The sequence below is a fragment of the Corythoichthys intestinalis genome, chromosome 4 (genome assembly GCF_030265065.1).
Source record: "Corythoichthys intestinalis isolate RoL2023-P3 chromosome 4, ASM3026506v1, whole genome shotgun sequence".
Classification (NCBI taxonomy): Eukaryota; Metazoa; Chordata; class Actinopteri; order Syngnathiformes; family Syngnathidae; genus Corythoichthys; species Corythoichthys intestinalis.
Window position 1 is genome coordinate 27,428,948 of NC_080398.1, and position 23,918 is coordinate 27,452,865.

At 36.5% G+C, this 23,918-nt stretch overlaps 2 protein-coding genes across 2 annotated transcripts in view; both read left to right on the forward strand.

Annotated features, from left to right (window-relative positions):
* LOC130915329 (uncharacterized) overlaps positions 1 to 11,654 on the forward strand; it is a 28,377-nt gene extending 16,723 nt beyond the window's left edge. Inside the window, exons 10-14 of the mRNA XM_057835288.1 lie at positions 3,658 to 3,762; positions 9,644 to 9,748; positions 9,839 to 9,990; positions 10,084 to 10,193; positions 10,280 to 11,654. Of these exons, the coding sequence (XP_057691271.1) occupies positions 3,658 to 3,762; positions 9,644 to 9,748; positions 9,839 to 9,990; positions 10,084 to 10,193; positions 10,280 to 10,406 (599 nt within the window). The 3' untranslated portion in view covers positions 10,407 to 11,654. The remainder of the gene's footprint in view (positions 1 to 3,657; positions 3,763 to 9,643; positions 9,749 to 9,838; positions 9,991 to 10,083; positions 10,194 to 10,279) is intronic.
* An 8,390-nt stretch (positions 11,655 to 20,044) lies between these two features.
* LOC130915288 (early activation antigen CD69-like) lies at positions 20,045 to 23,576 on the forward strand. Its single transcript, XM_057835226.1, has 5 exons — positions 20,045 to 20,066; positions 20,137 to 20,241; positions 20,318 to 20,469; positions 22,860 to 22,948; positions 23,433 to 23,576. Coding segments are annotated over exons 1-5 (474 nt in total). The 5' UTR covers positions 20,045 to 20,065; the 3' UTR covers positions 23,560 to 23,576.
* The last annotated feature ends 342 nt before the right edge of the window (positions 23,577 to 23,918 follow it).

A 23,918-nucleotide genomic window follows, 5' to 3' on the forward strand; every position in this document is an offset into this window, starting at 1 on the left:
GAAACTTATTTTTTGACTGAATAATAAAGACACAAATGTACTAGCCAAAATGCGGCCCAAACGCAAAACAGCATTACTTCAAAGAAGTTGTTTCAATAAAAAAAAAAAAAAACAACTTGACTTCAATTAAAAAAAAAAAAGTTCAGTCAAAGAAAAAGTTTTCAAATGCATTTTTTGAGTTTCAAATTTTTTTTTGCATTCAAACACATTTTTTGATTGAAGCGACTTTTTTTTTTTTTTTTTAATTGAAAAATATATAATTTGATTGAAGCGACTTTTTTTTTTATTGAAGCAGCTTTTTTATGGATTGAATAATAAAGACACAAATCTACCTCCATAGTTATATACCCCAGTGCGACTTCAATTTTTTTCATCTTCATTGTGCATTCTTTGGCTGGTGTGACTTACAGTCAGGTGCCATTTATAATCCGAAAAATGCTGCATATGATTTTCCTTTTTTAAAAAAACAAACAAAAAAAAAAAACACAAATGTACCCTTTCAGGGACAGTGGTCACTACAGTGAACAACTACTCAAAAGTTGACACTTATGACTTTTAATCCTTTATAGGGCAAGTGACAGTTTTTTTAATTTACTATTTTTACTAATTATTATTGTATTATCATTATTTCTAAATTGCGGAGGTGCGGTGAAAGAGTGGTTAGCACGTCAGCCTCACAGTTCTGAGATTGTTGGTTCAATCTTGTCTCCGGTCTCCCAGTGTGTAGTTGCATGTTCTCCCCGTGCCTCTATGGGTTTTCTCCGGGTACTCGGGTTTCCTCCCACATCCCAAAAACATGCGTGGTGGACTGATTGAATACTTCAAATTGTCCGTAGGTCTTACTGTGTGCATGAATGGTTGTTTGTCTTTGTGCCCTGCGACTGGCTAGCAACCCGCTCAGGGTGTACACTGCCTCCGGCCTGTTGTTAGTTTAGATAGGCTCCAGCACTCTCGTGGGGATAAGCCATTGAGAAGATGAATAAATATTTCTAAATTATTAATCATGATTGTAGTTTTTAATGTTGTTTTTATATACCGATTGTTTTGGACTACAACTTGCACCAGCCAAAGAAAGCACAATGAAGTGGAAAAAAACCCATAAATCATTCTGAATTATAAGTGCTTTGGAGGACAATTTAAAAAAAAAAATATCAGAGACAAACAACAAACATGATAAGTTAAAAGTTAAAATAGTAAAATGGAGATCAACAGGCAAAATTAGCTTTCATTTTAATTAAGATAACATATTAACAGTTTTTCAGATATCTATCTCCTAAAAAACATAATCTGAATATAAATTGTAGGCCTGGGCAAACTTTAAAAAAAAGTGTAACTTGTAGTGCGGAAAATACGATAATAATAACTAAATTTATAAATTAATAAAACCAAAATTCATTAAATTAAAATAAATTAAAAAAAGAAATACACACTGGTTGCGACCCCATGTATAGACATGTGTCTGGCACACTTCACATTGGCTGTGGTGTCCCTCAAGGGTCTGTGTTGGGACCAAAATTATTCATTGTGTATATTAATGATATCTTCCACGTATCCCATGTATTAAAACTTATTTTGTTTGCTGACAACACCAACATATTCAATAGTAGTGATAATTATGGCGAGCTTGTAACTACCGTGAAAAAGGAACTAAAAGCCATAAAGATGTGGCTGGAGATAAATAAATTATCCCTAAATATTAAGAAAACAAAGGCAATACTTTTTGGTAATGTAACAGCAAATTCTGAGTTGCAAATAACTATTGAAGGTGATCAAATGTATGTATGTAGTGTCATATATAAAAAGAAGTTTCTGCTCTTGGACTCCTCTTTAAAATAAACTGCTGTATTTTACGCCAAAGAACTGTTGTGTTTGGTAGAACAATATGTCTATATGCTGCCATAGCAGATTCATGGCTTATTAAGCCCCCGAACTATTTTCAATTTGACGGTTTTACCCTGGAAACCCCCCGTTTGCAGACGTCGCGCAACCGCTTTTGTTTCAACCCAGCAATAAAACGGAGGTAATTGTTATTTCTTATTCTAAATGTCTGTCATTTTTAGCTTAGAATCAATAATCGATGTCTAATATTTCGTTTTAAAAAAAGACTTTAAAAAATTATTCACTCTCATATTTTTTAAAGTGAAAAATACAACAACATATACTGTATAAGTCGTGTCTGAATATAAATTACAAGCCCTGCCAAACGATAAAAACAGTGCGACTTATAGTCCGGAAAATACGATAATAATAAATGTACATTTATGAATTAATGAAATTAAAATCAAGAAAAACAGAAATACACACTGGTTACGATGTATGTAACACTCTAAAGTAGATCTTTTCCCCCTCATAATATTTTACTCATAGAATGCCATTGATAGAAGTCCAATTCATTTAGATTGGGAAGACTGGAGGTATAGGCATCTTTCAGTTCCATTAATGGTGCTAGACGTCCAAATAATCATCCTTTTCTGTTTTTGTTTCAATAATAATAATAAAAATTAAATGGGGAAAATGTTCACTAGATTGGAATAAATCAACATCTAGCGCCATCAATGGCAGCCAATGAATTACATGAGTGCCCTGTAAGGGTAAAAAAATAAGTCATACTTTATCATGAAAAGGAAAAAAACGGAACAACAATCTTTAACTTGAGCAATTTTTAGGATGTACCATGTGGTTCAGCATAATTAGGTTTATAAGAAACTGACCTAAGTTTCCTTAAAGAAAAAAGAACATTAAAAAATCAAAAGCAGAAGTTAAGTTATTGCTGATTACCAAGTAGTTTTTTTCCCCCCTTTGGCCATTTTAGATAAACACAACAGTTTCTGTTGAGTTCGGCCTGACAGCTGTTTTTAACAAATTTTTGGGTGTGGAATCAAAAACTGAGATCAGTTTTTTTTTTTATGTCATGTTTTTGAGATACAGATCCCTGTTTACTTGGAAAATATGAAAACCGCTGTCCAAGTACTGAACACTAAGATGCAAATATTGATATAGAATTAAACATAAAAGAAATAGGACTGCATTGTTTATTTTTTATAAAGAATATGTTTAATGTGTGTATGTGTATGTGTGTGTAATATGTGTGTGGAAGTATTAACAACACCGTAGGTAGTTAAACTGTAAAAACAACATCAACAACAAAAACGTAACTTAGGAATCAGAATGCACATTTTTTTTTGTAGCATAAAAATCTAAGCAGAACTTCTTTGGGTTTTTTTTTACAACGATGTTCAACTTGCAATTGAAATTATTTGGCAATCCGTAATATTTGATGAAATATGTAAAAAGGAAAAAATATATACATAATTATTTAATACAACTGTATTTTGTAGGTAGCTTAGCATTTTAAGTCTGCTAGCTTAATGCTGTGTCTTGACTGGCTTCAGTTTCACTATTACATAAAAGAAACAGAAACAAATAGGATGTTTGGCAATGAGATAAAAGTTGCCTCATTGCAGAAGTTGAGCACAGTTGTTTAAGTTCTACACATTTCTCTTGGTTTTCATCCAATTTAACAGTGAAACTCCCAGATAAGAACTGACACAGCAAACCAGAACAGGATACAGGATAGATGAGTTTTTTTTTTTTTTTTACCTTGAAACATGTCACTCCATGTAACCCCAACTAATTTATGTCAATTTCTCTTTCCAGGTAAAAAGGCCCAAGGTACCGCAAGGCCATACAAACTTGCATGCTTGATCTTAAGCGTGCTTTGCTTGGCGCTGCTGGTGGCCGTCATTGCCCTGATTCTGAATTGTAAGTTTCAGCTGCAAATGGTTACTTTTCCCCACCTAAATACTAGGGCTGTCAAACGATTAAAATTTTTAATCGAGTTAATTACAGCTTAAAAATTAATCGTAATTAATCACAATTAATCGCAATTCAAACCATCTCTAAAGTAAGCCATATTTTTCTGTGAATTATTGTTGGAATGGAAAGATAAGACACAAGACGGATATATACATACAACATACTGTACATAAGTGCTGTATTTGTTTATTATAACAATAAATCCACAAATGGCATTATCAACATTCTTTCTGTTGAAGTGATCCATGGATAGTAAGACTTGTAGTTCATAAAAGATAAATGTTATAGTTACAAGTTATAGTAATTTTATGTTAAAACCCCTCTTCATATTTTCGTTTTAAAAAATTTGCACAATTTTCAATCAAAAGTAGAGTTAATATAATAAGAATAAGAATACAAATAACAATAATAAGAATTGAGTGACCAAACTCTGAGTAATGCCAGTTCACTTTGCATTGTTGTTTAGCTGTGTGAGAATAGGGCCTCATTACTACAGACTGAAGTGCTTTTCTTTTTGTGAACATTATTTTTTTTTTTGAGAGATAGCAATATTATTTTTGTTGTGCTTTCACCAAATGATACTTCTGTTTGTTGTGAAGGAGTTGCAGAAGCGTATGCCAATAAACGGCGCAGCCCAAAGAACGCCTTTGCCCTCTCGCCTTTACAACAGATATATCTCTGAGCATATCTTACCCAAAATACAACAAGAGACACATAATTGCCACTAAAAGAAAGCAAACTTACCGAAATATGTGTGGAGCACAAAGCAACAGCATAAACGTCTCACAATTACTAATTCTCCCACTATTAGAAGGAATAACATTAGTATGGAACGGCGCTGCGCTGCCCCCTCTCTTCACTCTTAATGTCCATAAACGGCGTCATTGAAATCTGTTTGAGGCAATGCGAGAGCGGCTCATTCAGTGCATGCGTTAATTGCGTGAAATATTTTAACGTGATTAATTAAAAAAAAAAAAATTAACGCCCGATAACAATAACGCGATAATTTTGACAGCCCTAGTAAATACACAACAAACCTACTTTGTGTCAGTCCTCACAGTTCAAATATTTAACTGTCAATAGTCAAGTAGACATCAGTCACCATCATTGGCAAAATAAAACAAAACAAAGCAAAAAAAAAATCAGCTACTTACATCTCATTGTCTTTTTTTTCTTTCCTTTATTTAGCCCTAATACATATTAACGAACCCTCGTCCGTTGACAACTTAAATCTTATTCTTAATACTTCAAAGTACTCATCTGAAATTACCCCCAGTGATATCAGCAAAGAACAAATGCTATGCTAGTAGGCTAGTGAAACACACGCCATAAAGAACTTAAACATTATGTAAATGTTAATTTAAAGGTTGTTTTCACAGGCTTAAACCAGAATTACATTCTTTCACTTGAAATACCTTTCTGTGGACTTTTCTCCCAATTTCCAACTCCGCACCAACATCGTCAGGAACAAGCTTGCAACAGTAAAACCGATGTGATTTTTAAAATAAAGCGTGTAAAGGAACAATTTTTATTTGACATACTATTTTAGGCGACTTTTGGCAAATAGTGCGTAAATAGTGAGCTATACAGTGGGGCAAATAAGTATTTAGTCAACCGCTAATTGTGAAAGTTCTCCCACTTGAAAATATTAGAGAGGCCTGTAATTGTCAACATGGGTAAACCTCAACCATGAGAGACAGAATGTGGGAAAAACCCAGAAAATCACATTGTTTGATTTTCAAAGAATTTATTTGCAAATCATGGTGGAAAATAAGTATTTGTTCAATACCAAAAGTTCATCACAATACTTTGTTATGTACCTTTGTTGGCAATAATGGAGGCCAAATGTTTTCTGTAACTCTTCACAATCTTTTCACACACTGTTGCTGGTATTTTGGCTCATTTCTCCATGCAGATCTTCTTTGTGATGTTTTGTCAAAGTGATGTTTTGGGGCTGTCATTGGGCAACACGGACTTTCAACTCCCTCCACAGATTTTCGATGGGGTTGAGACCTGGAGACTGGCTAGGCCACTCCAAGTCCTTGAAATGCTTCTTACGAAGCCACTCCTTTGTTCCCCTGCTGAAAGACCCAGCCACATCTCATCTTCAATGCCCTTGCTGATGGAAGGAGATTTTCACTCAAAATCTTTCGATACATGGCCCCATTCACTCTTTCCTTTACACAGATCAGTCGTCCTGGTCTCTTTGCAGAAAAACAGCCACAAAGCATGATGTTTCCACCTCCATGCTTCTCAGTGGGTATGGTGTTCTTCGGATGCAATTTAGTATTCTTTCTCCTCCAAATACGAGAACATGTGTTTCTACCAAAAAGTTCTATTTTGGTTTCATCTGACCATAACACATTCTCCCAGTCCTCTTCTGGATCATCCAAATGCTCTCTAGCGAACTGCAGACGGGCCTGGACGTGTACTTTCATCAGCAGGGAGACACGTCTGGCAGTGCAGGATTTGAGTCCCTGTCGGCGCATTGTGTTCCTGATAGTAGCCTTTGTTACTGTGGTCCCAGCTCTCTGTAGGTCATTCACTAGGTCCCCCCATGTTGACAATTACAGGCCTCTCTAATCTTTTCAAGTAGGAGAACTTGCACAGTTGGTGGTTGACTAAATACTTATTTGCCCCACTATATATATTCATTTAGACATTCTCATTTAGACGTTGTACTGCCCAAAACAGTGTGTTTCCTTATGCACTGCCTGACAGCCAGCTAAGATTGAATGTACTTCAATAAACCACAAGGCTTGGTCTTTTCTTGCATTTATATGAAGTGACTCACTTTTATATTGTGAAACTATAACACAGACACATATTCAAAACTAAATACACTACAAACTGTATAACACACATACATACACAACTATTATATAGATATAACAACTTGCTTGAGGTACTACTAGCCTTAAGCATAAACTGGCTTCTATAATGCAACAGCAAGAGTAAAGTTTTGTACATATGACTGTTCTCCATAGAGATATGCATATACTGCGCATCAACAGGTGCAAGTAAATGACTTTCGAGCCAAACTGTCACAAAAAGGATGCAGTGAATTATTTTGATGGACAGGTGGCAGCAACACACTACAAAAGGTCAATTGGCTCAAATATTCAGCACAGAAGTATTGTTAAATTATACAAATTATAAATTAGAATGTCTCTTTAAAAAAAAAATCTCATTTGCAAGGTGTGGCGGCTTTTATTTTGGTGTGGAGGTGCGCCACAATTTTTTTAGTGTAGGGGAAACCCTGCAGTGGTCACTACGTTGGACAGCTATTCAAAAGTTGACAATATAAGACAAGTGACTATTTTTAGTAATTAAATATCAACATAAATATGAGCAATTATTATCATTTGTATGTATGTATGTATATATATATATATATATATATATATATATATATGCCATTAATTATAATTGTGTTTTTTCTATATTATTCTTTACATTTTTTATATAATAATAAATACATTTATAATTTGGTTATGTCCCCGAGTAACAGGGACACGTGAATTTACTCACAACAGGGGGGCTGAGGATCTTATTTAGTTTTTCCCATCCAAAAACAGCAATTTCGTTCCAAATTTATCATGCTCACGCGTTTTCTCCATACAAGGCGTGCACAATGGCAGTACACACGCATGCTGGATAGTTTACATACTTTTACTATGCTACTATAAAGACAGCGTTGTATATAATGTAATATAATGCAAATCCCCGAAGCTAGATGGCACAATGACACACGAACACATTTGAAAACTAAAAGGGCCATAAACCTCGGTTTAACACCTCCTATTCACAACACTAAAATAAATTCCACACTTATATCCAACAGCGCTCTGCACGGTAGCAGCTCAACAGCAACAACAAACAATAATATGGCTACAATACAAGCATGTCTTACCTATTTGACGACACCAAAGGACAATCATCTTCATTTTCGACCTCGAACGGAATTTTAGAAAATTTCGCTGTTTTTTTAAAGAAAAAAAATCGCTAATTCGTGTTTGTGCCGTGTTAGCACCTCCTCTGTCAACAAGTGTCAGGTGGTGTTATTAACAATAAATAAATAAATTAATTAATAAATAAATGAATACAACTTCTTCAACATACATATTTAATCCCCAAAATTCAATATGCTATAGACCCTACTCACGTGACGTCACAGCCACGCCCCCGCGCCATGTTGTCCGTATACTCGTCATGTTAATGCATTAGCGCTTCGTAAATTCCTCCTATTATGGCGTGTTTTTCTGCTCGTTAACATTAATAATCAAAATAGTGAAGTCATGTGTGGCGGTCGGTTGCAAAAACAGAGAAGATAGACGGAGAGACTAGAAGTTTTACCGTATTCCGAGAGACCCGGAGAGGAAAGTGAGATTGACTGCTGCAATTCGACGAGAAAACTGGGCTCCAAACGACTACCACAGATTATGTAGTAGTCATTTTATATCTGGTAAGATGCATTTAATATATATTTAGAGGGTTTTGGGCTGACAACCACAATTAAGATCATTGCTAGGCTAATCGCCGACAACATACACTCAGACGTTGTGAATGGACTACCTGAAAATATATAATTATAAGGGGATAATAAGACAGTTGTCATACAATTAATTTACAATTTCACTAGGTCAAAAGCCAAAAAATAAATTCTACTAGGGACAATCTGGAGTAGTGCTATCGCACTTCATATTCATTACATATTATATATGTATGTAGTGAGAGTGCTATCGCTAAACCATATAAACATTAAAAGCCCTAGCTCCATTGACAAATGACATGAAATACATTAGACTTGACAGTGGATGTTAGCAAGAACAAAAGATTTTGAATTGAAAATTTCGTAACTCACCTTCCTGAGCACAAGATTCTTACCGAATTTTCGTGTACGAGGACCTGTTTCACCCAACCAGCAACGTAGCATTTATAAGCCTCCAAGCTCTTAAAGTTTTTCAAACTTTCGTGAGAATAGGCTGATTTTGTGTGGACGAGATAGTTGTAAATATCAGGGTCAGGCAAAGACGCTGAAGACAGCGGTTCGAAAAACATCGATTTAGGCATCAAATATGGATCTGGCGAATGGATAAACTGAAGCTTTTCCACGTAACGCCTTTTATGCAACGCATCCAATGAGTTTACGGCGTCAGATAACACCGGGGCTTCCATGAATTGCTCTATAACTTGCACGACTTATTGAAAACAATGAGAATAGGTCTAAAAAATACGAACAATATGGCGGCCGGATACAGCAACACGTCATTTTGTGACGTAGGTGAGTAGGGTCTATTGTTTCTTTTTTGTCTTTCTTTCTTTTTAACAACAACCAAAAAAAGAATCTACTAAAACACCCCCCACACAAGGGGGTGCTGCAGCACCCTAAGCACTCCACTTTCCGCGCCACTGCCGAGTAACACTCTAGATTTTTTTTTTTGTTTTTTTTTTCATAGTACGGTAGGTCGAGTCATTACAAACCACTGATTGTGATAGACATCTAATTCATTTAAACTTTTCATTTATTTTTTAATCCTGACAAAGCACTCATTCAACATTTATAAATAAGTCAAAATAAATTCGACGTCTAGCATCCGTCAATGCCAGCTGATGGAATTAATGAGTGCCCTGTTAGGGTTAAAAAAAAAAAAACAGTCATTTTTTGTACATTAAAGTGTTAAACCAACATTCTTTTGAAAGATTAGCCTTTTTGATGTCCATCCCCTCTCCCCCAAATCCTGTTGTGCAAAATACAAGTTAATTACATATCTCAGCAGTTTATGCTGCTTTTACCCCCTCATCAACCTTTTTTCCGTAATTCTAGCAAAATCCGCATCCATGGTTTGTCCCATGAACCGAATCAGCTTGCCTCCAGAGACATGCGACATGGAGCAGTGCAAGGCTTTGACACCTCAAGATAACAAACGATGTAAGCGTCACACACTAGTGAAGCGATTGCATCAGTGCTGGATATTTACTTTTGCCACCTTTCCACCTCCCAATGATACGGTTTACGTAGGTAGCTGCTGCTCCAAGTGCCCTTCAGGATGGGTGAGACTGAACCATTCCTGTTTCTTCTTTTCCACGTTCACCCTGAGCTGGCCCGAAAGCAAGATAAACTGTTCACACCAAGGTGGCTTTTTGGCCGTGATCAAAAGTGACCAGGATCAGGTGATCATCATGCTTAACTTGGCTCCATTGGCGCCTTTTGGCACCACTGATGACCAATTGATTGCTAGGACCAACACTGGCTTTCCATTCTAGAACTTTCTGACTCAAAGTGGGAACAGCTTTAAATACTGGATTGGTATTGGACGCCAAGGGAACCAATGGAAGTTCAGCGACGGCACCTTCCTACAACAGGGGAATAAAACGTGAGTACTTCTTTTTATCAACATGAATTAATATCAAAACATCTAGAACTTTCAAATCAAATTTTATTTTCTAATTTACTTTGCAGTTACTGGAGCAATGCAAATAAGGCGGGAGATTGTGTTTTTCTGGAAAGCAGGAATCCCGCTAACAGCAACTGGATGACGTCAGATTGCGACCTCTACACCTATTTCATCTGTCAGAAGCAGATCTGAAGCGCTCTTCATCAGTACAAACCAAACGATAAATGCTTTGCAAGTTGTGTTACGTAGCACTGTATATCATCTCTAGCTATTTGTGTGATTATATATGGCGGAAAACACTCAGGTGACTTGAAGTTCCGCTCTGAGACCCACAATTTCAAAATTGTCTGATATGCATGTGTGATACATCATTGGAAAGCTTAAAATCTCAATTTTCTGGGGGAAGAAAAATTTTGAACAGGAGGGCATTTAAAAAACAAAATTTTTTAAAAAATTCAAATCCTTTCGGGAGGTGAGAGCAGAATTACAGACGCCATGACTTTAACGAGATATTATCGCAAACTTACCTTGCTTTGATCCAAAAACTCCATGTCACATGGATCACTGAGGGTCAAGACACAGCTGTGAATGGCCACAGCTGGATTTTTGGGGGATTTTATGGGTGAAACATGGTAATATAACAAGGGTCGCGATGCAGAAATGGCAGACATCAAGGAGTGTTCGAAATTTTCCTTTTTATATAGTTACCCTTTTAAATGTTTTTTTTTTTTCTATTTTTCTTTGTTTGGATTGATTATTTATCATCTAACATATCAGGGGAAATGCGACAGTAACAAAAAAATACAATTAAGCGATAGTTATGAGGTAGATATCCGTGACTTTTTTACAGACGCCATTTTTTTCCATTGTTGCGTAATTTGTTTAAAAGTTTAACATATGCGAGTGAATAATTTTTTAAAGTTTTTTTTTTTTTTTTTTTAAACAAAATATTAGACATCAATTAATGATTCTAAGCCAAAAATGACAGACATTTTGAATAATAAATAATAATTACTTACCTTGTTTTCATGGCTGGGTTGAAACAAAAACAGTTGCGCGACGTCTGGAAATAGGGGTTTCCAGGGTAAAGCAGGCAAATTAAAAATAGTTCGGGGGCTTAATACGCCATGAATCTGCTATGGCAGCATATAGACATATTGTTCTATCAAACACAACAACTGTTTTGGCTTAAAATACAGCAAATTCTTTTAAAGAGGAGTGCAAGAGCAGAAACTGCTTTTTCAGTCTTGTCTATGGTGGAAAACACTCAGGTGACTTGAAGTTCCGCTCTGAGACCCCCAATTTCGCCAACTTTCAAAATTGTCCGACATGCATGTTTGATACATCATTGGAAAGCTTAAAATCTCAATTTTCTGGGGAAAGACAATTTTTGTGAACAGGCGGGCATTTAAAAAAAAAAAAAAAAAAAAAAAAATTAAACAGCAAAACCCTTTCTGGAGGTGAGAGCATGAAAGAGCAGAATTAAAGACGTCATGACATTAACGAGATATTATCGCGTACTTACCTTGTTTCGATCCAAAAACTCCATGTAGCATGTATCACTGAGTGTCAAGACACAGCTGTGAATGGCCACAGCTGGATTTTTGGGAGATTTTATGGGTGAAACATGGTAATATAACAAGGGTCACGATGCAGAAATCGCAGACATCAAGGAGTGGTCGAGATTTTATTTTTCATATATTTACTCTTTTAAATATTTTTAAAATTTTTTCTTTGTTTGGATCAATTATTTATCATCTAACATATCGGAGAAAATGTGACAGATAAAGAAAAAATACAATCAAGCAATAATTATGAGGTGGAAATCCGTGACTTTTTTTACAGACGCCATTTTTTTCATTGTGACGTAATTCGTTTAAAAGTTTAAAATATGCGAGTGAAAATTTTTTTTGAAGTAGTTTTATCTTCAACAAAACATTAGACATCAATTAATGATTCTAAGCTAAAAATGACATTTTGAATAATAAATATAATTAATTACCTTCGTTTTATGGCTGGCGGAAACAAAAGCGGTTGCGTGATGTCTGTAAATGGGGGTTTCCAGGGTAAAACGGACAAATTTAAAATAGTTCAGGGACTTAATGCGCCATGAATCTGCTATGGCAGCATATAGACTTATTGTTCTATCAAACACAACAGTTGTTTTGGCTTAAAATACAGTAGTTTATTTTAAAGAGGGGTGCAAGAGCAGAAACTGCTTTTTCAGTCTTGTCTGTGTTTTCCGCCATATATAAAACGTATTGTAGTATTAAACATAAGCACTTTATCCATTATAGTGTTGAACCAATACAGATTTCTACACCCAGCTGTCAAAATGTCGATACTGCACCGATACCTTGTTTTCACTGTAAAGAGATTTCAATCATGGCTTGGTCAGACACTGCTAGAACTCATTGTATACCATTGACAGCACTTGACTTAATCTATTTGTAGTAGGAGGTCTGATAGCGAATGAGCGAATGCTGCCAACCCTCCCACTTCAAATGAATTGGATGTCTACTAGTGATGAACTGATTGCCAGGAGGGTGCGTCCTGGCCAGAGCAAGAACAAATGTTTATTATTTTAACTTATTAGCTACCATTGACGGTGCTAGACGAATGTTTATTCCCTGCCACCCTTCCAGTTTAAATCAATTGAATGTTTAGCGCTGTCAATGGCAGCCGTTATGTTAAAGGTTCACTTTTTGCAAGATTTTGTTTGTCATTTTTTTTTCTAAAAGAAGAAATCATTTTTCTTTTTTAGCGGCTAATAAAGTTGACAAAAGCATAACAATGAGCATTCTTTTGTGGCTATCTTGTCGCACAAGTCTACCCAAGATTCAGGACGGTCACAGACAAGTGAAGACAACAGAAAGGTCAAGACACAGAATTAAAATAAGGGGAAGTATACAGTCTGCAACAGACAGCTACAGACTGGACACGTCTCTGCTTATTTTCTTTTACTCTGATTGGACATTTTTAAGGTAAAAATATTGTCGAAGTTGTTTTACACGCTTTTATCATTCCCAGTAACTACTGTTCCAAGGAAAGAGAAAGTTAGCCCAAGAGAGGAAGGGAATAATGGAGATGCCGAAGATTGCCGCTAAGAAAACAAAACAACTTAAGGCGAAAAAGGCAGCCAACGAAGCTATGCTAGAAGTCAATGATGTAGAGAATCTGTATGCACTTGTGGAAGGTCTGCATGGTGAGTAAAAATATTTACTGTAGAGTCTTAACCACACACATTGAATATGGATGAACATTTTGAGTTAAATATCAACATTTATTCAGAATTAATAAGAATGGAACCTTAGTGCTTAAAAATTACATAATGTTTCTACTGAAATGAGTGCTCTTAAATTTGGGTTTAGACACAGAAGAAGCAGCTGGACCAAGTCACTACGCTGCTCTGCAAAAGCAATCTGAAGATATCTATTCAAGCCTTGCAGAAACAGGTAAACCCAATTGCATAATGTGTGCTTCAATTACTTTGCTATCAAAAATCCGAATTAAAAAAATTAGCTTTAGTTTGAGGAAACTCTAGGTCTTCCCGCAATCAAACTGCTAATGTGCCTCAGCATAAATAGATTAATCAGAAAATGACACAAGTTTCTTTGAAAAAAGAAGTCTGATGAGAAGATTAAGGCATCAAAGCAGAAGTTGTGGGGTTCTGTTTTGTTTGACAAACAGCTAGCTTCTTTTTTGTTTTTGTTTAATCTAGGGCTGTCAAAATTATCGCGTTACCGGGCGTTAATTCATTTTTAAAATTAATCACGTTAAAATATTTGACACAATTAACGCAGATGCCCCGCTCAGATAGATTTAAATGACAGTTCAGTGAAACGCTCATTTGTTGTGTTTTATGGAGTTTTGCCGCCCTCTGCTGGCGCTTGGGTGCGACTGATTTTATAGGCTTCAGCATCCATGAGCATTGTGTAAGTAATTATTGACATCAACAATGGCGGGCTACTAGTTTATTTTTTGATTGAAAATTTGACAAATTTTATTAAAACGAAAACATTAAGAGGGGTTTTGATATAAAATTTATATAACTTGTACTAACATTTTTCTTTTAAGAACTACAAGTCTTTCTATCCATGGATCACTTTAACAGAATGTTAATAATGTTAATGCCATCTTGTTGATAGATTTTTATATTAAACAAATACAGTCCTTATGTAACGTATATTGAATGTATATATCCATCTTGTGTCTTATCTTTCCATTCCAACAATAATTTGCAGAAAAATATGGCATATTTTATACATGGTTTGAATTGCGATTAATTGCGATTAATTACGATTAATTAATTTTTAAGCTGTAATTAACTCGATTAAAAATTGTAATCGTTTGACAGCCCTAGTTTAATCATGCACCTTATTTTACAATATTAAACTTGCATGGTAATTTATTTGGCAATTTGTAAAACAGTGATCCCTCGCTACTCCGTGCTTCAAACTTCAGTCAATCGTGGATGTTTTTTTTTTTTTTTTTTAAATTAAAAAAATAAAATGAAATAAAGACAGTATTTTATAGAGATGTCCCGACTCGATCACAGACAGCCTCTCGCTTGCCCTCCAGCTACTTTTCTTGCTCAGCAGGAAGCTGGAGTTTGCTTGTTAAGGTTAATGATTAGTGACAGGGGTGCTGCTTTGATCTTGCCAGAGAAGCTTGGTAGCGTTATCTCCAAAGCCGCAGATCTGTCAATCATCGTTTAGCTTGTTAAACACTAGCTGTAGCTGCTGTGGCAACTCATTGTAAGTGACGAGAGGCTGGTCTTAGCAGCATAACTGCTTTTGAGTGGACTCACTCAATGAAGCATTTAATAAAGACAAGCATTTTGCTACGTAATTCTTATTTAAAAATAATTCTAAAATAATTTTTAACACACCCCCAAAATTTTTTTTAAATGTAAATTAGCTCTGCCTCTACTTTGCCAATTTCTGATTATCACTTGGTCCCCCATTAACTGCGAAAAACGAAGGATCACTGTATTTCATAAAACCATAGAAATCAAATGTGCATATACTGGTTTTAACTTGACCTTGAGCTTGGTTTTTATTTGACAAAAGAAATCATGAATGACAGAACACATGTAGGCTAACTTGTGATTGTGTGACAGACCTACCATTTTATCACCACACTTCACAAACAAGAAGTTGCTATGCATATAGAGCTGGAGAACAATTTTTCAACATATAGACTTTTAGTTGATAATGTGATATGAAATGAAAATACACAGTGTGTATTTTCGACAGCTGCATCTAGATTAGCTTAGTCTGCTAGTTTAATGCTGCTTCAGTTTCACTAGGTATTTCGGATTAAAAAAAAAAAAAGCGTTTTGGGAATGAGTTTTAAGTTGCCTAAATCTAGAAGTTGGGCACACAATTGTTAAAGTAAAAGTTTCTTTGTTTTTTCATTTTTTATCCAATTTAACATTGAGACTTGAGACAACTGCCTCAGCTATTCAAAAGTGGATACTTAAGACATTTCACCCTTCAGAGAGGAAGTCACCAGTATCTTTGGTAATAAAAAAAACAAAAAACTTATGTTTAAACTTAAGACAATTAAACCTTTATAAGACACGTGACTGTGTTTGATCATTAAATAAAAACTGAAAATATTATATATTTTATTTTTGGAAAATTATTAATCATGACTGTGTTTTTGAATCCTTTTTATTAAAATAAATGAATATAAACAGAAAATGAACATTAATCACCGCCCCAAGTATAGCGCTCGTAAATTATTTCTTTTCATGGTAATTAACTTATTGCACGCCAGGGTTAGGGTTACTGTGAATGCTCATGTTTCAGTACCTAGATGCCGAATCCACTCCTCCTGCTTAGATAGCTCTGCCGATGACAGCTAATGAATTGCTTGAGTGCCCTGTAAGGGTTAAAAAAAAATCATGATTTGTGCATGAAATGGCTAATATATCTATGTAAATGTCTCTTTTCAGCCAAAAAGGCCCAAGGTACCTTGAGACCATACAAAGTTGCATGCTTGATCCTGAGTGTACTCTGCTTGATGCTGCTGTTGGTCATCATTGTGCTCATTGTGAAAAGTGAGTTTTTTCCTGGAAAGGGTTGCTTTTCCCCATGGAAATCAAGCATCACTAGCATGTGCAGTTGCTTTACTGTAAATGGTTGCCAAACCTCAATGAAAATTGGGGTACAGTGATATCCTGCACAGTAGCGGTTTAGATTCACCTATTTGGGATTTTATTGAAAACATTTATCAAGTAGGGGGCAAACTCTAGAAACCATTTTTTGTCGGCGCTTATTATTTTGGAGAATGCGCAAAAAAAATTGAAAACCATTATTTTATGCATCGGCGTCAATTGTATGCCAGTTTTGACGATTCACTATCAAGCGTAGTCCCTGTTCTCAAAGTACATTGATGTAGGTTTATTAAGGGAAAAGGGTGGAGGCGGGAGAACGACGAGGAGCCGCCACGGGGCGGCGCAAGGTCGGAGCCCCGACCTCCCCCCACTCCCGCGGCCAGCAGCCCAGGCAGAGGGGAGGCCACGCCCCAGGAGCCACGCCATAGGGAAAAAATGTGGGACCCACCTACCACCCTATAAGTGTGGCTGCCAGGTTCCCAGCTGGCAGATTGGTGAAAATTTACACGGGGCTAATTGTGATACCGTAAGTTCCATACCTCTCCAACAGGCTTTCAAGGTACATGCTATCATTGGGTTTTTGAAGCAGCTATGGTGCTTGATACTAGAACTAATAAATGGGAGGTTTGCCAAATGTATTCGGTTGCAATTCGTTTGCTCTAATTCTAGCCATGACTGTTGTTCAGTGTTAAGATGTAACCACCTAATAAGATAATGTATTTGATTTGCTATATAATAGTGTTGGAAATTGGGAGCTTCTAAACCCCCCTCTGGTTTATTTCTTTGCTAATTCTGTTTTTCTTGTTCTTAAAGTAGAATTTTGTGACGGCTGAGTCTAGGTCTTGAAACCATTTTTGAGTGGGTTTAAAGGGGATCATTGAGAACAAAGAATTTATTTGTGGTAATATTTTCATTTTGACTGTCGCTATCCGGCCCAAAAGTGAGATGGGTAGATTATTCCAGTGTGTCAAATCTTCACATATTTTTGCTAAGAGAGGTGTAAGATTTAGCTTAATTAGTTCTGTAAATTAGTTATGAGGTAGACTTTTTTACAGACGCCAATTCTTTCATTGGGACGTAATTTGTATAAAAGTTTAAAATATGAGTGAATAATATTTTTAAGTCGTTTTTTATTTTTTAAACTAAATAGTAGACATCAATTAATGATTCTAAGCCAAAAATGACAGACATTTTGAATAATAAATATAATTACCTACGTTTTATGGATGGGTTGAAACAAAAGCGGTTGTGCAACATCTGTAAACGGGGGTTTCCAGGGTAAAACGGACAAATAAAATAAAAATAGTTCGGGGGCTTAAAGGGGAACTTTGAAGTAAGGTTGGCCAACCATGTTTTTGAATAATATCAATGGCTAATCAATTATAAGCATATTTTCATTATTTTTTTTAACGCAACCCTTCCAGATTCTTTGTTTAACCCATAGCAACGCCCTTGACAACGAAAATGCTTTTCTTCGGCAATCTTCGGAAATTACGTCACACCTAGACATGCGAGGGAAGTCCACCATAGAACAGTATTGTTTGTTGCATTGCTTCTCGGTAAGATGCCACAGCGGTGTGTGGCGATGTTTTGTTCTCGCTCAAACGAAAAGTTGTATGAGTGGCCAAAGGATAGCAGGGCACGTAAATGGACATCTTTCGTTCGCACGAAGCGAATGAATTTCACGCCATCATCGAGTAGTGTTCTCTGCTGCAAACACTTCGAAGATGCCTGCTTCCTTAACCGGTCTGCTTATGATCAAGGATTTGCCAAAAAGTAAGTGTGATTTTTGGATAGATGACTGATGACTTTGTCAAAGCATAGCTGCCTACTGTTGTGGAATTGAACAGTATAAGCTAGCGACGTTAGCCAAAAGTTAACTCGTGGAAATCCCCGATCATAGTTGTTGTTGCGTTCGCTAGGTTAAGCGTGTTTAAATTGTGCGTCATCTACGATCATGTCCGAAAGGGTTAATCCACTGTCAATCGGGAATCGGGTGTGGATGTGCATATAAACGGGTCGGCGTCGCGGTAATTCACGGTCACGTTGCTGTAAGAGACACACACCGCCGGTTAGTTTGTGCACATTTATTTGTATTTGTATTATGTATTTCCACCTTCATGCTTCAAGCATTGCATTGCTTATGGACGGTTCAGCGTTCACAGTGATCGCATGATAGGCTTCTAATTTGTGTTTTATGAGAGCCGCTGACAGGTGACAGCTGAAAAATAGCGTGTTGGTTTAGCGTAGCCATTGAGTCAATCTCGCAGCGAATCAGCGAGCGCGCAGGTCACGCAGTGAATCATGGGAAATGTAGTCTCGGGACAACACTGAAGTGGTGCTTTGTAATCTGTTCGCTTGTGTGAAAAAACTACATTTCCTCACGCCATTAGACGCCAATTCCTGCCGAGAGCTGTGCCGAGCTGTGTTCTAACTTTTCCATAAGAACTGCTCCATGTGTTAATAAAGAGACAAGGTTGTCAGCGCGTCGTGTGTTCGATACATTTGTAAACAAAAAGCTCATAACAAGACACTATGCACAATCCGTTTAAGAGACGCTGGAGTGGGAGGCGAGGAGGAGATCGGCGAGAAGCAAAACTTCGCGGTCGAATGTGGCGGCAGTCCGCTATTATTTTGTTTTCTTATTGTTGCCACAATAAAGTGGAGAAAGCCATCGAAGACTCATCTCCTTCTTTCCCCCCAACATTTTTATATTATTATTTTATATGCACGAGAGCTGCCGGATCTGCCAAAATGAACATGAAGTCTGATTATTATTTTTTTTAACAATGTCATCAGATAGACAAAAACATAACATTATGTTCAAATGCCTGCATCTTCAAATCATAAAAATAATAACAGCCTATATCTTACCAATGTCGTAATCTCGATGGGTCTTGTATCTATTCCAGGTCAGGTAGTCTAGGCACACTGTTTGCATTCTGATTAGTGTCTGGCTAATACATGTTAGATCCAACATAAAATTCCAAGCTCCTCTTCTTCCTCCAACTCTTCAAAAACTTGGATCTCCTCCCTTGCGCTCGGTTTATCGCTTATATCGCTGTTTGAATCATTGTTTGAAGGGCTTTGTATGGCGGCCGTATGTATGAAGCTGCCAACGTTGTTCCCGGTGAGACGTATCACTTCCGGGTTCGTCCCCTTTCAGGCTCGAACTTCGGAAACGTGATTATTTTGTCAAATATACAACATATAAATTATTTTTTCATGCTTTATTTGGTGGACAATGTTTAATTACTTTACTTGTGACCCTATTTGGCATGTGAAGAAATTAGTTCACACTACAACTTTAACGTGCCATGAATCTGCTATTGCAGCATATAGACCTGTTGTTCTTTCAAACACAATTTACTTTTGGCTTAAAATACAGCAATTTATTTTAAAGAGGGTTGCAAGAAAAGAAACTGCTTTTTCCGTCTTGTCTGTGTTTTCCGCCATATATAATTATAGCACCATTGACTCGCGCTAGCTTAGCCATGTCGGAGCCCTGAAACTAACAAACTGCACGGAATTTATTGAAATTAACTCCAACCAACAATTAAACCCCCGCTAACTCGAAGATTATGCCTTATGCAAAAAATTCTGAACTTCCCCCTTTAAATTCATTCATAGGAAAGTCAACTACATGCGATGACATTTTTCGGCCACCAGGGGGCACTGCCTCCAGTCAATATCCGCCTATGTACTGTATCCTAAAAGTTACTGTACAAGTAAGACGAGTTGGTTGTCTGCATTTTATACCAATTATACTTCCTCACTAACCTTTTTCTCCAATATTAGTGAAATCTAATTCCACATTTTATCCGGCGAGCCAAGTCAGCTGGATTCAGGACACATGTGACAAGGAGCAGTGCAGTGCTTTAACACCTCAAGATGAACACCGATGTGAGTGTCACACAAGTATCGGTGCTGGACATTTACTTTGTCCTCCTTTTCATAAATGATGTGCTGCTTTACGTAGTTCACTGCTGCTACCCGTGCCCCAGCGGGTGGGTGAGATTGGACCAGTCCTGTTTCTTCTTTTCCACGTTCAACATGAGTCGTCTCGAGAGCGAGTGGACTTGTTCGAGTAAAGGCGGAATTCTGGCCGTGATCAAAAGTGACAAAGTGCAGGTGGTCTTTACACCCAATTTTAGGTTCTCCTGACAACTTTCAACACCACAGATGAGCAAATCTTTGCTAATTCCAACTAGCAAAATAACTTGGATTTCACTAATAAATCAATATAAATAACATAACTAGCTTTGCTAACTCACCTCACATGGACACACACTTGGCCAAGCAACATACACACACTTTTAGAGCTCTCTTGACCCTTGTTGTAAGTCTTCCTACAGTACTAGCCAAAAGTATTAGCACCCCTGCAATTCTGTCAGATAATGCTCAATTTCCCCCAGAAAATGACTGGAATTACAAATGCTTTGGTAGTAACATCTTCATTTATTTTGCTTGCAATGAAAAAACACAAAAGAAAAGAGAGATTTTTTTTTTTTTTCTAAATCATAATCATTTTACACACAAAACTCCAAAAATGGGCCGGACAAAAAATTAATTACCGCCCGTTAATGCGCTAAATTTGACAGCACTAGTTACATTACGTCAGAAACTCGTTCGGTACGCCTCCGTTCCGAACCGAGCACCCCGTACCGAAACGGTTCAATACAAATACATGTACCGTTACACTCCTAGTTTTTTATAATATTTATTATAAATTACATGATACTTATTATATATGTAAAAAAATAACTACTCACTAGTTATGGCCCTATTTAATATCAAAGTAATTTTTAAGTTATTTTATTGTTATGATGTAAAATTTTTTTATTTTTTTACTTAATTCATTGCATACCATTGATTAGCGATGGGAATCAAGAACCGGTTCCTATAGATAACCGGATCCGTGTGTTTCAATTCCATGGATGATAATTCATCCATGAAAGGGTTAACATCAGCAATGTCCATGCCTCATGATAAGCAGGAAGGACACAAACTTAAATGCTTTACATTCATTGTTTGAAAACATTATAAAACATCTGTTTTGTACAATGGAGCTATTCTACTTTGTATCCATATTGAGTCATAGATGTAATGGCGTAGATTTAAAAAGGATTCGTGTTCTATTCAACTGGTCACAATACGTATTAGTGACGATTTGGCCTGGTAGGGCCCCCTGACTCATAGGCAGGGGTGAAAGTGGGCCAGAACGGTCAGGAACGCAGTTCCGGTATAAGATTCAGGGCCAGAATGCAGTTCCGGTATAAGATTCAGGGCCGGAATGCTGTTCCGGTACACGGTGCTTTAGTTCCGAAAATAGGACAACTGTCAAAATGCTATGTAAAAAAAAAAATAATTTTTTTTTAAATGCTAAGCTGCCACACATGCATTTCATCTCCAAGAAGAAAACAATCTACCAATATTAGATTTACATACACAAGTGTTAACAACAAGCATAATAAAGTGCTTATGTAGCGTAATCCCTTTCCACCAATATTTATTATTTAATTTATCCACGGACGGCATGGAGGTTTCCCCAGCTAGTGCAGTTATCTGAGTCTGATGATGAAGAGTCACGTCAATGTGTGAATGCACGCAGCAAAGCAAAACGCCTGGACTCATTTATCCGTTCAAATGGCTGACATGTGATCAGCAGAGATAGCTAGCTCTGATTGGTTCAAATGTGCTTGTCTTCTGGAACAACAACAACAAAAAAGTTGAATTAATGCGACAAAAAAAGGAAAATAACATAAAATGGATCAAATCTTTAGGAGCAACGAAAGAGTTGAGGAGGCTTATTTATCATATTTAGTTTTATTTGCTCTGATGGGGAGGTTCAGAACATCTTAGCTGTCAATGTACACTTTGGACTTATATTTGTTCATTTATGTTAGGCTAATTATTCATTTCTTTATGATTTAAAAAAGTCAATGTTTGCGCAATCTTCAAACTATATTCCATTTCACTCTGCATAATATAAGTCATTTGTACTTATTTTTCTGAATGTATGTTACTTATATCTTTATTATTAAAAAAACAAAACAAAACAATGAGTAAATGTTTACATTAACTTCAATTTTAATATACATCCTATGTTTTTAAGTAGTTAAAATTGAGATTTGGCATTTAGTATGTGAGGAAATAAGGGAAAATAAAAATTAGGAGATGGAAGTTGGGGTTAATGCTGTTTTTGTTAACTTTTATTTTGCAAATCATTGAAAAAAATACTATTTTGAATGAAAATCAGTTTTAGCATGTGTTATGGAAATAACTCTGCTAAAACAGTTTTCTTTGCATTTCAGTAGTTTAAGAGGTTTGACCCCCCCGCCCCAAATGAAAGAATAAATTGATAAATACATAAAATTTCTGGCTCTGTGGTGACCTTCACGTCGTGGAGTTCCGGCAAGAAATTCTAGCCACTTTCACACCTGCTTAAAGGGCCATATGCATTTGTGTTGATGACGCTTAGCAGAAAACGGTCATGATGCTATGCTGGCTTTCCATTCTAGACCTTCCTGACTCAAAATGGGAACGGCTTGAAATATTGGATCGATGGTTCAGTGTTTCAAGACATGGGGACCAACGACACACAAGACGGGTATGACACATGAGTACTGTATTTTTCGCACTTCAAATCACACAGAAGGTGTGCCAGCCAAAAAATGCACAGTGAATAGGAAAAGACTACAATTGAAACTACAGTATAAGTTAAATATTTGAGTAAATACATTAAATAACAGGCTAAATAGACATCTGTTAATGTAACTAATTAATAGTTATTCAGATAACAATGGCCAAAACAAGACAAAATAACTTTCAATTGAAGTCCTCATCTTCAGCATCCTTTCTAAATAATTCTGGAAGTAGAGAGTACACCTAAAGTGTTCTTCACTCAGCTGTCAGTGTAGGAAAAATTCAAACAAACCAAAGTAAAACTAGTATTAGTCGCAGGCACAGCCAAAGTATGAAAAAAGGTGTGATTTATAAAGCGGAAAATACAGTGTTTTTTGTTTCCAAATGAAAACTACCGATAAACAATAAACTTTCAAAACTGAATTTTTATTTTATTGATTTAATTGCAGTGACTGGATCGACTTTGACGCTTTAATAAAATGCACTGTTTTGGACACCAGCCTTCCCGCTAAGGAAAACAAGAAGCTTTATGATTGCAGCATGGAAACCTACTTCATCTGTCAAGTCCATATCTGAACCGCACATCATCTGGAAAAACTAGGAATGCAACAATTAATCGAGTAAAGCTTCAAATTTTAATTTTGCTGCTTCGAAATATGCGTTGTAATGATTTGTTTTGAAAATGCTGGTCAGGTAGTCCCCAGGTTATGAACGAGTTCTGTCCTACGCTGGCGGTGTAACCTGAATTTCCATGTAAATTGGAATTAACCCTTTAAAACCCCATAAATAACCCCCAAATCTCAAAACAACTATCCAAAAACAAGTATTATTTGACATTGTACCATCCTTGCCAAGACGTTAGAGCTAAGCTCCGAAATGCTGATGTCAGAAGTGTGGTTTGGTGACTTTATTCAGCTGCTTGTGACATCAACACT